We start from the raw sequence: 16,004 nt of genomic DNA, 5'->3' as shown, positions 1-16,004 counted from the left end.
TGGGCAGAAATCTGGGCATATAGCCAGGGACCAAGGATTCTAGTTCCAGCTCTGCCTAAGGCTAGGGAATTGCACACAATTTGTCTTATTTTGCTTTGTTTCCATAATGTGTTTTTGTTTATAAACTAGAGATCTTTGAGTTTTGGCTTTTATGCATACTGTGAGTAGGATGTATGCAGGGTTCCTTAAAAGTTACTCAGAGGTGTTTTAAAGATGCTCCTGATGCGAGAGCACTACTTTATTAGTCTGAAATGCCCTATACATCACCCTTGCTTTATTTTTGGATATGATTTCAATAATATTTTCATGTTTTTATTTTTGTCTTTGTAAATTATGATGACCAGGCTTGTTGTTACTTCCCTTCGCTATGGATATTATGGTAAAGATACACACACACACACACACACACACACACACACACACACACACATTAGAGCAAATCAACCCAGGCTTTGCAAAAACATCCAGCTCCTCCCATCTTATTTCATATTTGTTTCAGGCGACGTATAAATAAAATCCAGTTGATTAAAGGACCCAACAGAATTCTACTGACTTTGGAGGATGTGACATTTATTAATCCTCACTTTGGCAGTAAGGTAAGTAGCGTCTTTTCTGGCTGTATTGCCTGATATCATAGCCAGAAGCTACAAGTTACCATTGAATGCATGTCATGTAGTTAGTTTCAATTATGATGTGCCTTAAGAATAAGATGCATGGCCTAGAGAGATGGGTTAGCCATTAAATGCTAAGCTCACAACCAAAACTACAAGAGTAAAATGCACACTGCATTTAGAACACTTAGAATAAAGAGCTGTAAAAAAATCTCATGAAAATTTGTGAAAGATTATAAATAAAAACTATTTTAGATATATGGGGTTAAAGAAAGCATATTATTAAATTATTTTTATCTATTTTATTTATATTTTACTATAACTGTTAGAACACATATAGTTATATATGTGGCATGGAATATGCTTTAGCCACAAAAGAATAAAATCTGTCATTTGTAGCAACATGGATCAAACTGGAGGACATAATGCTAAAGGATATAAGTCAGATATAGGCAACACTGTCACATAATCCTGCTCAAATGTAGAAGTAAGAGAATGGACTAGTAGTCACTAGAGGATAGGAAGAGTAGAAAACAGGGAAATAAACAGAAATTATATAACTGGTACCAGATTACAGTTAGACGGAAGAATAAATTCCAGTGTTCTATAGAACACTTGGGTGACTATAATTTAAATTTAGTGCATAACTTACAAAAAATAAATGAAAAGAAAAAAAGGATGCTAAAGTTGACTAATGTAAAGAAATGAGACAGGGGACTAGAAATATGGTCCAGCACTTAAAAACTATATTGCTCTTACAGAGGACCTGGATTTAAGAACCTGTATCCAGAAGCTTACCTGTAACTCTAGTTCTAGGGGGTTCAACACATTCTTCAGTCCTCCAGAAACACCTGCATTCATGTAGCTTTCATACACATACACACAGAAAAATTCACAAAGTTAAAATACGTTTAAAAGAGAAATGAGTATTGTATGAGAAAAGAATAAATAAAAAGAAAATGATATATATATTTAAGGATATTGAAATGTTAATTATTATGATTTGTTCATTATGCATTATGTAGATATATCAACTATTTAATTATTTTATACCCTGACATATGTTTGAATATTAACTGTTGATTAAAATGACAATTATAGTTTGTGTTGTATCTCAGTTAGATAGTGCTATTTAGCACCGTGTTCTGAAAGCAAACACAATTCACTCCGGGCAATAGTTGAGCTTTGGCTTCATATAACCCCTTTTAGGTAAACTTTATATTAGCCTCTAACACCCAACATGGTGCTTACAGTATAAGAGGTACTAATAAAAGTTTGGGAAAGGGTGATTGCTTGTATTTGTCTTATAACAGGTAATCTTCATGAGAACCTGCTACTGTCCCTGGGATACATTTTCTGAGATTACATGTAGTCCTTACCTTCTAGAGCATTAGAGTCAAGTTGAAGACAATGCAATCATGCAAGGAAATCAATGGGTGCCAGATTGTACAAATGAACTGGAAATAGAAGAGGACAGTAGCGAAGTCAGATTAGTGGAAGGCGCTTTTTCAGAGATCCACATCAAAAGCTGAGTCTTAAGAGAAGGGAAAGTAGAATTTGTCTATGTCATAGATTACAGACGGCTTATCAATCACTTTTCTTTGACCCTCCCAGGAGAAATTAGCAGCAAGCATTGAAATTACACATAAACAGTCTGGATTTATGAGCTTTTGTAAAAGTTGGGTTGTAAGTGTTGGTATTTATTACAGAAGGGTGATTGCAAGCTAACAGTGTTGTGTCGTATTCTCCAAAATAATTAGAATATAGGGTTTGTAAATGCTCTTATTACAAAGAAATGATAAATGTTTGGGATGATGGGCAACCTAAGTACCCTGACTCAAGTAATATACAATGTATGTGTCTACCATAGCATCATACCGTACCACATAAAGTTGCTTATCAATGTATTTTTAAACTGCTGGCAGTTGTCCAAAATTCAGTAGTAAGTAGTTACATTTTTTATTTGGTAAAAGACAAGCTTTCTGTGGCTTTATACAGTTTCCATCCTGTCTTCCTGTTTTATTCCTGACCCTGAAATATAGATGTCCTGAGCATAAGAAGCAGTGTAAAGAGAAGCGTGACAAAAAGAGCATGTGCATGGGTGGCGGGGGGAGGGCGGTGGTGGGGACTTTGTCAAGGGAGCTGGTGTGCTTCCTTCTGTTAGCTTATTTGACTGCATTAATGGCACTGACCCTTGCATGTGCTGGGGGGTGGCGAGAGAAGGTACAAAGGCATTTTATTGCTTTCGTGTGCCATTTACTGTTGTCATTTTACCGCAGCAAATTTAAGAATTGGTTATTTCAGTGGCAAATTGGGCAGTTGCTTAAAAAGGACACTGAAAATGACATGCAATTAGCAGGCTCCATGAAGAATGGATTTATGTGGTTATGTCCTGCTGTCGGGTCATTTATAATGCTCCTGTTTAAATTCTCTGATGATTTTGTGAAGTGAATAGCCCCTTCCTAGAAATCTGCCGATGAAAGGCAAGCCTAGTGCTGTGCCTGACATCTGTACTCTGCCCCCATGCCACAGAAACCCACTGATAATTGACTTCCATGTTTGAAACCACCAGAGGACACTAGCAGTCATGCTGGTGGATCTGTCTGGGTTTTTCAAAACTCAGTATTCTTTGTATGAAACTCCCCAAGTGAAGCAGGCGAAAGTTCAGACACTGAAGTGAAAACAATCCCAATCTATAACTTGATACCAAGATAAAACAAGTCAGTCCTGTGGTTAATTTTTTTAATCTACAAATGTGATCTGTCATAAAAGTCATTGTGAAAATGGAGATAAATGTACTAAAGTTTTGGTCAAAACATGCAACTTATTTCCCAAACCCATATAATTGGGCATTACTCTTGTCAACCTGATGGCTCTTGACAGCTGCCTAGATGCTGTGCTCTAAAGTAGCGAAAACAATAACTATGCTCAATTTTGGACGAAATTGGCTTTTTCAATGCATAGATCATGTGACGTCTATAAAATATCCATTATGTGTCTTCTCATTTATATTAATTTATAAAGTGCACTTGCATTATAGAAGTGTGCCAGTACTTGCAAAATGTCACAAAAAGCACGGCAGTGCTGTTGACAGGCAGACAGAATGCCTGGGGTTGAAGACAGTGCACATGATTATAGATCATTTCATTTAGGCACACATTTTGACCCGAAGAGGATAAAGACATCACTGCAACTTTTTACTGTAAGCATAAAAAAAAAGACAGAAAATATCAATAGCCCTTTAGGGAATGTTAATGCTCATTTGCTTGTTTAAGTGTTTTGGTCTAAGTGGAAAAGAATGACATTACGCCCGAAGAACACAGCTCTTTGCCTCTAAGTCCCTTTTTGGCATTTGGCTTCTCTCAAGGCTTTGGAGTGGAACAGATAGGGAAGCATACATTTTGCTTAATTGCTCTGCAGTCACAAACTTGCAGCTGGCTGTGTTTAATCAGTCAAGAAACCAAGCCAAAAATTCCATCCAAGAGGAATGTCTGAAAGTGTAAACTCTTTGAGAATACGGAATTAATTCTGTCTAGAAAAATTGGCAGGTCAGAAGGCAGGTCAGAAAAGGAAGATTTTAGAGGAAAGTGAAGCTGAAATCCAAGTGTATGTGGATTTTGGCAGATTTTATCACTTTCTCCTTGCCCTGCACAGAGAGGTCTATGTCCTAATATACATCTCCGTGCTCTTGCTGAGATGTGAAAGTAAAGAATAGAAGGAAAAGTAGATGACTCCCTGGCTCCACTCTGTTGGAGGCAGCACAGGTTGATGGAGGGGTTATGCGAAAAGTCAGGTTTTACATGTTGCCTAAGTCTTGCGCTGCTAAAATGCACAACGTTGTCTTTGGACTTCGTGATAGTTTTGATATCGAAAAAACTTAACTCAAGGCTAAGGCAACAGTTATCTTCAGGTTATCAAAGACCACTGGAATCGCAGTGTTAAAAAGGACTTAAGATGAATTCTTATTGGCAAGCAAGACTGATAGAAAGCACAATTCCAGAAGAAAGTGTACAGGACAGGGAACTATCACACCAAAATCTTTGTTCAACCCCTATATTCTTGAGCTGTCTTTTTCTTCCTTATCAGAAGGAGAGTATAGAAGCTGGACATTAGTGGTGTGTGCCTGTAATCTTAGTCCTGTGAAGGCAGAGGCAGGAGGATTATGTTATTAAGGCCCGCCTGTTATACATAGTGAGACTTTGTTTCAAAATAATGAAACCACTACTATGACTACTAGTGATAAAAACAATAATAAACGAATAAGTGGTGGTATGGGTGTTGGAAGAGAAGCCTTGCCTAGATAGTAACAAGGGTGTCTATTCATTTCTTTTCATTGTAATGTTTTCGGAAAGCATTTTAAGAATTATTGAGAAGAATATTGAGGTACCTGTTGATTTGGTCTCTCTTCACATAAAATAAGTCTACTGGCTTATTTGAAGATATAGAAGCTTATTTTTAAAGATTAACACAGACTCCAGAGAACACTCTTGATTTGTCCTTCACCTGCGAAGCTTGCAGCTCCCCTTTCCAGACTGTGTATCTAAGCAAAATGAAGGAATAAAGAATCTGACCTACTTCAGCCTCACACTCACCATAAACTGATAACCCACTTACTCTGTATCAACTTGATTGCTCTGTGGAAGGCCTTCTGTCATTAATCTCATCTTCAGAAAGAATGATGCCATTTGGTAGGTTGGAAGAAAATGGAGTCAGTGTTGGGAGTGAGGGACTGAACTTATCTCCTAGTTCCATTTTTAAAAGTTTTCGTTTCTCTACAACCACATTTCTCTTAACTAAATGATTGACTAGATGATATTGGGAAAATAATTTCACTATTTTTTTCTAAATTTCAAGTCTATAAAATGAGTGTTCCAGGTTAAACTACTGACAGGTATATATATGACTGCCTCACATATATAAATATATAATTCAAATTCTCTCTGGGGACCAGGGATGGCGTGTTTCATGCCTGAAATTCCAGTATTTCACAGGCTAAGGCAGGAGGATTATGAGTTCTAAACCAGCTTGGACCACACAGTGAGACCCAGTCTCAAACAAACAAACAAGTAACATTATGGGGACTGAGCAGGTTGTATTTATAGATTTAAGAGTATATTTCCACAAATATATACATAACAACAAATAAAGCCTTGAATTTGAGAAAGAGCAATTGGGGATGCAAGAGAAGGGCTGGAGAGAGGAAAGGGAAGAAGAAAATGATGTGATTATATTTTAATTAAAAAAGCAAGTTATCTGGGAGAAAAAATACTTGGGAATGCTAACCTTTTTGGTGGTATATAGAATGTAAATAAGATCCCAACAGCAGCATAAAAAGAGCTCTTTTTGTTGTTGTTGTTGTTGTTGTTATTTTGTTTTTCGAGACAGGGTTCTCTGTAGCTTTGGAGCCTGTCCTGGAACTAGCTCTTGTAGACCAGGCTGGTCTCGAACTCACAGAGAGCCAATAAAAGCGTTCTGACTGAATATAACAAATTAGTTTTACATAATGCCACTGCTGTTCATATTCTTTTTTTTTTTCTAATCCTTTCACAGAGAGGAAGTCGTGCCAGTGTAAGCTTCCAGATCATCTCAGAAGTTCAAAGTGGGAGGTCCCCAAGGCTGTCCTTTTCTTCAGGCAGTCTAACTCCAGCTACCTATGAGAACTCCAACATAGCAATATATGAGGTAAGTCATCTAAAAATTCTTTAATTCGAAGCTTCCTAGGGTTTTAAAACAATGCTACCATTGAAGTGTCAGTCTTTGGGTAAAAATATTGAGGGTTTTCCCCCTCTAAGGTTTTTTTTTTCTGTCTGTGTCCATTTATAAGCTTGTTTGATGGATGTTTTGACAGTGATTTTCCCCAGCAAATGAGCTTATTTGAAACCTCATCAATATTTCAACTCAATGCATTGATTAAGTTTGTGGGGGAAAGACATGGAACCCACATAGTTAAATGGGCCAGTCATCCCACAACACTATATGTAATAGAAGAAATGACTCCCTGAGTCAATCATTGGTGTGAGATGGCTAGAGATACAAATAGATATGCAAGGTAATGTTTGGTGGTAACCTTCAAAGTCTAGTTGTTTTCCCTACACTTGTAACATTTTGGTGACATTGAAACTTTGAAAATTCTTTCTTTTTATTCACCTGTACTGTCTTTGGGGGTAAGAGGTTACTTTATGCTTTATAAAATAAAAAATCCCCTTTGAAGTTTCTGTCTTTCAAGATTTAAGAGGTCACCTCTGCCCCATTGTTCTTAGATATTGGAATTTGGCAACCAGAACAAATCTTGCATCACTTGTAGAGATGAGCTGTTTCTTCTCAGCAGGAGAACATTAAGCAGTGGGTGAAGGGAAACTAGACTGTAAACTAGACTGTCCTGTCCCTCCTAAGTGAGGCTTTCTCAGTGTGCTTTCCTTCTTGTGTTTGGAGACACTCCCAGGAGCATCAGAGACTCTCAGCTTCAATAGTAACTGCAAAGAAAGTCTAAAAGAAGGAAGAATTTATTTCACTGGTTGCAATGGATTTTCCAAGGGCATATTCTCCTCCATCAAATAAATAATTCACAGAGAATTTGCTAGGGATTGAACATGTTACCTCCAAACTTTAGGTGTTAAGGTTTAATGGCCAATATGATGACATCTGGAATAGCCTGAGATAATAAATGAAAAAGTGAGACTGACACAAATATCATGTGTTTTCTCTCATTTATGGATCCTAGAATTTTTAAAAATATATAAACATATATAGGGATATATGGCGTGGATGTAGAAGAAAGACTGGAGGAAGAGAGGAGATTGATGAAAGGGACGGAGAGAAAGAAGGAGGGTGTGGGAGTAAGACTGTGGTTAAAGTGCAGAATATTCTCAAAAGAACTTGTCTTTGTTTTCAGTGAATATGTGTCAATAAAAAGATATGAAATTTTTAAAAGTGATCGAATCAATGTGAGTAAAGTCCTTATAAACAAGCTTCACAGAGCATTTGGCCTGCTTGCCCTTATGTCGTCCACCATGGGACAACACAGTGTTTCTCTACTTCAAAGGATGTGAAAACACCATCTTGGACATAGACAGCAATTCTCACTCAACAACTGAATCTACTGCCCCTTGATCTTGAACTTTCCAGCCTCTAGGACTATGATAAATAAACTCTTGTTTATATATATATACATAATAAATACATACTTACTATGTATTTATTAAAAATAAATGTGTATGAATTGTCCAGTTTCACAAGTGGACTACCTACGACTACATATCAAATTAGCATCACACATGGTCTTTCTGTATACCCAAGGTGTGAGTTTTATCTTAATTTGAAGTAGGAAACCTCTTGATTTCACTGTGATTTAATCTAATCAATGAGGGATTTGTTTCAAATGTGAGCTTGAGATTTTGAAGAATCTTTTCTCTAAAACATTTAAGGCAGAAAAGTTTGAATAGCTCTGGAATGTCAAACAGCATGAACTTAGGCCTTTACAACAGAAATACATCATTAGGATTCTGAAGTAAATATTAATAACCTTTGCTTTTCATTTACCAAATTAGAAGTTGAAGTGAGTTCATAATCCTGGGGACTCATTAAAATACCCTTCTGAAACTCAAAGTAAAAAGAACTATACCCAAACTCTTATTCTTACCAACTGATTATTGTTGGTATTCAGTTGGTAGGGACCTACAACCAAGCATTAATGTATCTTTTTAACCCCATTGATATACTTTTTTGATATATGCAGCCAGGTTTAATAATTGCTAGATAGAGAAGCCTCAAAGGCCACATCTGCCATGGTTCTGCTATGACTCTCTGATTTAGTGGAATAATGGATTGAATCATGGTGTACTTTATTTGGTGGGCTTGCATGGTTACAGCGTAGAACTGAGGAAGAAAAAAAAAAGTCTGCTACCGCTCTTGAAGATTTTTGTCAGATCCTTTCTTGTTTTGGACGTCGAACAGGAAACTGGTTATATAGCTTTCCATGAATGACTACTGGTCAGTCAATTCATGAGTGGGGGATCTTTATCTTTTCCAAAGGAGTATGCTTTTTTTTTTTAAAAAAAAAATCTTATTTGTTTGTTTGTTTGTTTATTTTAGTGTGTGTGTCTGTTTTGCTTGGATGTGTATCTGTACCACCTGTGTGCTTACACAGAGGTCAGAGGTGGCTGTTGGATCCCCTGATACTGGAGTTATAGATAGTTGTAAGCTGCCACATGTGTGCCAGGCATTGAACCCTGGTCCTCTGGAAGAGTAGCTAGTGATCTTAACTACTGAGCCATCTCGCCAGCCCCAGGAGGCCCATAATAACAATAAAACCACACAGTGAAATAAATATTAGACTGAGAGTAAGGTGTAAAGGAAGAAAGACAGCCTGCAAAACTGCCTGGCTAGAGTTAAAGGGGTGTCTAAGGTGGAGTATAAATCAATTGAATCAGTAGATTTAAAAAAAAAAAGTTCAGTAGCTTGGTCAAATGGTCCACTATTAGAAGTTATTTGAAGTCTCTTCCTCAAGTAGATTCTGTTTCAAACAAGTCAGTTTTCTATAAGACTTGTTACTGTAGCCCACCGTAGTGCTACATACTTGGAATTCCAGCTCTCGGGAGACTGGGGCTGGATTATTACAAGAGGGCAGCCTGAGTAATTACTAAACAGGTTAGAGCTATGTAATGATACCACCCTCTACCAGGAAGAAGGCTCAGGCAGTACATTGTTTTCCACAGAAGCACAAAGACCTTTGTTTAATCCCCCAGAACCATTAAAAAAAAAAACCGAGTACAACAGTTTGTGTTTATATTCCTAGCCCTGGGAAGGTGGAGACAGGCAGAGATTGCTGGGACTTTCTGGTCAGCCAGTTGAGTCTCCAATCTCCAGATATAGTGAAGGACCCTTTCACGAAACATAAGGCAGAGAGCATTTAAGAAAGCTATCAAACTTCAACCTTTGGTCTCCACATGCACATGACCACAAGTGCTCATAAATTTCCCACACATGAACTACTACTACTATTACTGCAACTACTACTACTACTACTACACATGCACGTGTGTGCACACAAATGCACATACTCTTGCATACAGCCCAAAGAAATAAACAATCCCAACCAACCAATCAAATGGGGGAATTGTTACTGGGATTCCTGGCATTTCCACATAATATGCATGTAGATGCTCAATAGCCAAAGACAGGCTTTTCGAGGGGGGGGGATCCCCATACGATATATTGTACCAACACAATATTCGTACTCTGATGTATGTGTAGTTGTATAACCTTCCACAGGTTTTCTGTGACTATAGAAAGGAGAACCAGGTGAGCTGCTCAGTGTGTGTGTGTGTGTGTGGGGGGGGGAACAACAGTGACAGCAGAAGCTATTAGGTATTTCTCATGTTCTGCTCTAATAACCATAGTCTGGAGCGCTGGAGAGATGAGGTAAGAACCAATGTGATCCTGACCCAAATCACGGAGAAATCCCTGGATTCATCTTCTGCTTCATTTTTGGACACCTTCCAACTCCCAGTGTCTCCCTACGTGTTGCACATTGAGTCTCCCTTCTCTATGCACTCATTTCCTGTTCTCAAAGCCTTTTTTTCCTCCTTCCTATAACACTTATCTCCCCATACACCCTCCCTTCCATCAGCCATTGCCTCTCATCATAGAAGTACAGATTATTAAAGTTACAAAGCCTGAAGAAATCATCTGGTAAATCTTATTCTTAAGGTGGGGAAGCTGAAGGCAGATTAAGTGGGTATGCTAAGGCTACTCTTGAGCTTGAAGCAGAGCCATGCTTAGGACCTTGTTCTCCTATTTTCGTTAATTCACGGTGCCCTTAGTGCAAAGCAGATAGATTCTAAATTACTTCAGAAAACTTCCATGAATGGAATTTGATTATTTTTTTCTCTTAATTAAAAAGTAAAAGGATAAGTGTAATATTTTGTCATTCTGTTTTAAAACCCCAAACAAAAGCTATTTAGTCCATGTGTGGTGGAGATAAAAGCTCCCCATTTCCTTCTTTTCCTTCATTTTTCATGAATGAAGGCACACAGAGACTCAATACAAACTTGCTTACAGAATGTGTGAGAACTAAAATTTAAACAAATATACTCCAAACATAGAAAGCCTGATAGGGAAAAGAGGAACCAAGTGGGCACTGGAAGATATTGGTGCTGTTCTTGTCTTGGGTTCTTTATGGAGATATGAGATTGAGTTCTGTTGAAATAGGAAGCGGCGGCGGTGGGGCTGCGTCCCCAACACCCCGGCCACTTGGCTAGCTCATGCCCGAAATAACAACACACAAACTGTATTCATTTAAGAACTGCTTGGCCCATGAACTCTAGCCCTTACAGGCTAATTCTCGCACCTGGACTAGCCCATTTCTAATGATGTGTGTAAGCACCCCAAGGTGCGCTTACCGGGAAGATTCTAGACTAAGTCCATCCTGTCTGGGAGCAGAGCAGAGTCTGACCTCACTTCCTCTTCTGCCCAGCATCCTATTCTGTTTATTCCACCCACCTATGTTCTAAGCTATGAGGCCAAGCAGTTGGTTTATTATAATTAACCAATTACCTTCCTCCATCAGAGTTCTGTATATGTAAGATCCTCTCCAGCCCTCAAATTTAGTGATTTGACGGGAAAAGTGTTCTTAGCTACTCTGTCAGTGAATAATCCCAATAGAAGGTCAACCTATGTCTCTGATTATGAAGGTATCACATATGATCTATAAGGCGGTCAGAGCTCTTTAGTAACTAACTGATGTTCAGATCGTACACCATATGAGGGTATCCCATCTATGCGGGCTCTATTCATGGTGACAATATGTTCTAACTTAAGTGGGAACTGTACAGAAGGAGATGCAGACGTTCTGGCTTCCAGGCCTAGTTCTGGAATGGGTAGGGTGTCAAGCCTCACATCTATAGCTATCCCACCATTCCCAATTATACACATTGCTCAATCATTATTTTGACTATGTTTCAGAAATTCCTTGAGCTTCCCTCTTTCTCCTATCTCGTATTAATGGAACCCTGAGTCCCATTTGTTTCTCCCATCCTGATAACATGACTCCATATCCCCTAAAAGAGGCCTCCCTTGGCAGGGAGACCTTGGGGACATGCAGAATGTAGACACTACCAGCGGGATGCCCTCCTTTGTGCCCAGGGTGTGGGTAAGTAAATGTGAGGGTGGAACACGCATGCTTATAAAATGTGCGTGCATTTACGCAGCCAAGGCTTCTGCCCAAAAACAAAGTGCACAATTATATACTCAAAGAATTAGGGCTTCTTTTTTTACCTGAGAGAAAACACCATCATCTAATTAGCACAGAGGTGCCAAAGCAGCTGGTAGTTACTGTGGGCCAAGTGACAGTTGCCAAGGGGATGTAAAGGTTTTTTGTTTGTTTGTTTGTTTTTTGAACCCATCAGTACATATTATACATCATCTCATTTTGTAAAACTCTGGTTAGAGGTTTGTTCTCTCAGCTTAAGGCTTAGCCTTTGCTGACTGTAAAGGGCAAAGTTCTTTAAGAGATAAAACAGTTAAACTTGTGGCAGGTCCTCTTGACTACTATGAATGAGTTTTAGGTCCCTGCCCGAGAGCAGAATTTGTAAGAGGAGGTCAGTGTGAGGCAAATGGAGAGGATGCGAGTGAAGGGAATCACAGAGACAAGGCAAGGGGAAAGGCTGGGTTTTAGGTGGCAGGCTTGACTATGGGTCAGAATTAAGATGAGGACTTGATAACATCCAGACTACTGGTCCCAACCCTACACCTTGTCATTCCCTAGGTGTTCTGTGGAACTCAATTACTGGTGCTTCTGAAAAGTCTCCAGCTGACACTGATGCAGCTGGTCCAGGGTCACACTTTGACCATTCTGTTACAGGCGCCAACTCATGCTGCCCTGCCTTTTTGAGTTTTATGGGCAATGAGCTTGACTCTTGTAGATTTGTCCAGACAAATCTAGAGCCTTTCCCTCGTCGAGGGACTTTGAACTCCTTGGCAAGGAGAGGCTTTGTAACACAAAACGCAGGGGAGTTACTGAGATGCCTGCAGCTGCCATTAGCCTTAGCCTCTGGCAGCTTTCCAGATGAGCTGCTACAGCTGGCTACATTCCTTAATAAGAGAATGGTTACACATTCCTATTTTCACAATTTGATTGCACAGAGCTCTCTTCTTTATTATCTCTACTTGATGACAAGTAGGTGCAGCTTGAAATGGACTCTCCAGGCTATAGGTAATAGATGTGTAGGCACTTTGAAGACTAGGGAGCACAGTGTAAGACATTATCATTATCACAGAGGAAAAGAAATCTATATTTATATTGCCTTTAAAATTTTTTTGGTTGGACAGAACTAAGTAGGGCTTGATGACTGATGACTCCTTGAGGCTATGTATGCACAAGAAAATTATCAGGTACTAGCAGTGAAGTGAGGAAAGAATAAAATAATTGAGTTAGAATTGACAGTGACCTTAGAAATTGTTGTTTTGTATTTCAAAGTTAAGAATCAATTTTAATTACTCAGATTTGATCTTTACACATTGTATACTTGTATCAAATTATCACATTATACCCACAAACATTTCAACTCCAAAAAATCAAATGATTACAAATGGAAAAAGTTGGAAATAGACTTTTGAAAGGGTCTAGATGACCTGTTACTGTGGCAGTACATGTTTGAATCAAAATAACAAAAAATGTTTAATCTACATTTAAATCAGTGAGTTTATGATTAATGAGTAAGAGAGCCCCCACCTTGACCTCATGGCCCTTCACACAAGAGAAAAATGAATCAAGGCAAATGCTGCAAACGTTTGTGGCATTCCATCTCCTGCCTTGCATTTCCCACTACAGATGCCTCAAGGCAATGGGAATTGCAATCACCAACCATCACCATTAATCGAAGCAAGCCCTGTGCCACATCACTTAGCCATGAATAAGTGAAGTGACCTGGCACTTTCTGCAGTTAGTTAAGGAAGACATTTCAGAGTGGTATCCTTGCATTTCCTGGGATCTGCACACACATGGGTTATTTCCCTGCCCTGAGTGCTTTGACACGTTTAACTTTACCTACTTTGTTCGAGTTCATTTTCACCCAGAATGGGAGTTTCTTTGGGGCTGAGGGTGGGGGAGGAGAAAAACAATCTGCTTGTAGTGGGAATTTTACTGTAAACCTGACTGACAACGAAGTCTCATCAGTATTCTTTCCCTTTTCTTTCCAGGGTGACTGGGTATGGCTGAAAAAGTTCCCTCCTGGAGATTTTGGGGACATTAAGTCTATCAAATCAAGTGCAAGTGATGTGTTTGAAATGGTATGAGAAGCCCTCATTGGTGTACATCCCTACTCAAACCAATACTTTCTTCCAAGTAATCAGCAGCAGCCCGCCAGCATGAGGCAGTCATGGGATGATCTTGTGACACAATAGCAAATGCGGGAGAATGGAAAACACAGACTCTGAACCAAAGAAGGAGCTTTTTTAATTTGCACCCATCACCCACATTCCCTGAGCCTTCATGTTCCTTTTTGCAAAATGTCTGTCTGCTTTTTATTGCCTTCTCTTCTATATTGGGAAGAGAATTAAGAGATAATACATCCAATGCTTCTTGCATATTCCTGGCTCATAACTTCTTTATAAAACGATGCCTATTAAGATAATTATCAATTAAGGATACCATAATCATCCATGTGCCCATTTTTTAGACCTTGAAGATTCATCTGGTAATTAGTGTTTGAAATATGGTATTTTCTTAACTCCACTGGTTATGTTCAAAGTGTCCTTGGATAGTTTACTTAAGGAAGCGCCTATAAATAAGTCAGGCATGATCTCTCCTAAGCCATTTAAATTCTTGCCTCCTCCTTAAACTTGAATTGGAGTCTGTGAAAAATTCGTGGATATTGCCTTTGGTTCTTTCACGTGCTAGTAGTAGTAAATGTCTCCACATTTACAAAGCTGACAAATAATTCCAACAGATGTGAGTGAGGACCAACTGCATGCAGACCACAGTGCAAGTGAGGAAAGAAAGGAAACCAGCGATATGGCCCATGGGGAACAGGGGTTATTCTAAGGGTTAAGATGAACTATCATGATGTGGTATTTCCCTTACATAGGATTTTGGTGCCTGGAACTGAAGGGAAAATAATCATAGATAAATTGAAAAGGACCAAAGGCAGCAGAAGCAACCTATTTCACAGTGATTTTATGACCTTAGATACTAACCCTAAAAACTACATTCAAAATAAAGAGGCGAATGGCGCAAACTACAGAAGCTTATAAAATATAAGTGTGTGAATAAACAGATTAGCTAACATAAGGGTTGTGCATCACACCTTTTCTTTTTGGTGTGTGTGTGTGTGTGTGCACGTGTATATGGTGAGTTTTATTTTGGCATCAATTCAATTTTATGGAAGAACCTTCAAGAATTTTTAAGGGGACATTCACATAGACTTAGGACATGCTCAGTTTGCCCAGTTGTCTACTTGATCTCCTTATACATTTGGAATTATTTAAAGGTAAGATGTAGACATTGTCTTTCACCTTCAAGTTGTTTTTCATTTGTTTTCTAAAGCCGAAAACATTTTTATACTTCACTAGAGTACAATGATCAAAATCAGACAATTTGACATTTATACAATGCTGTCATTTAAATTACTACCCATATTTTAATTTTATCAATTGCCTTAACACAATACCAGTATAATGCAATTCTTCTCATGTCAGTTTACACTATAGGTTCCCATGGCTGTATGTCTGTTAGGATTCCTTTAATATGACAGCTTCTCAGACTTCTCTTTCTTCACCCTAATATGCTTTTAAGAATTCTGGTCAGTTATTGGTGAATTGACCTTCTACCTGGGTTTGCCTAACATTCTCACGGGTTTCTTTATGCATCTTTAGCCAGATAGTTTCAGGAGGGATGTAGTCTTTTTTTGTGCACTTTATTCAGGAGTAACACAATGTCAGCTAGCATCCCATTGTTGGTGATGCTAACTTTGAGTTCATAACAGCTTCCTATGTGAATTACTTTGCCCCAGAGTAATTAGTACATGGTCTTAAAATAATTTGAACCTATAGAAATAGTTTACACTTTTTTTTGATGGGATCTTACTCTGTAACCCAGGCTGGCCTGTAACTCACTTTGTAGTACAGGCTGTCTCCCAAAACACAAAAATCCTTCTGCCTTAGCCTTCTAGGAATTGAGAATAAAGGTGTGAGACACCATGTTTGTGTCTTTCTGTTTTTTTTTTAGTCTACTCTTATTCATTATTTTACTTACTAATTGATTTTTTTCTTACTTCCTTTCCCCTTCCTTCCTTCCTTCCTTCCTTCCTTCCTTCCTTCCTTCCTTCCTTCCTTCCTTCCCTCCTCCCCCTCCCCCTGCTCCTCGTCCTCCTCTTCCTCCTCCTCTTCCTCCTCCTC

General features: G+C 38.7%; 1 protein-coding gene across 1 annotated transcript in view; it reads left to right on the top strand.

Moving 5' to 3' along the window:
• The window catches only part of Gucy2f (guanylate cyclase 2F, retinal), a 79,158-nt gene that overhangs the window by 28,130 nt on the left and 35,024 nt on the right, over positions 1-16,004 (top strand). Inside the window, exons 5-7 of the mRNA XM_050123995.1 lie at positions 500-596; positions 6,162-6,293; positions 13,809-13,898. Coding sequence (XP_049979952.1) covers positions 500-596; positions 6,162-6,293; positions 13,809-13,898 — 319 coding nt within the window. The remainder of the gene's footprint in view (positions 1-499; positions 597-6,161; positions 6,294-13,808; positions 13,899-16,004) is intronic.

This window comes from Alexandromys fortis, unplaced genomic scaffold (assembly GCF_014885135.2).
Source record: "Alexandromys fortis isolate MF-2015 unplaced genomic scaffold, M_Fortis_MF-2015_v1.1 scaffold_195, whole genome shotgun sequence".
NCBI lineage: Eukaryota > Metazoa > Chordata > Mammalia > Rodentia > Cricetidae > Alexandromys > Alexandromys fortis.
Note: the sequence above shows the minus strand (reverse complement) of the source record. Positions and strands in the feature narration are given on the sequence as shown.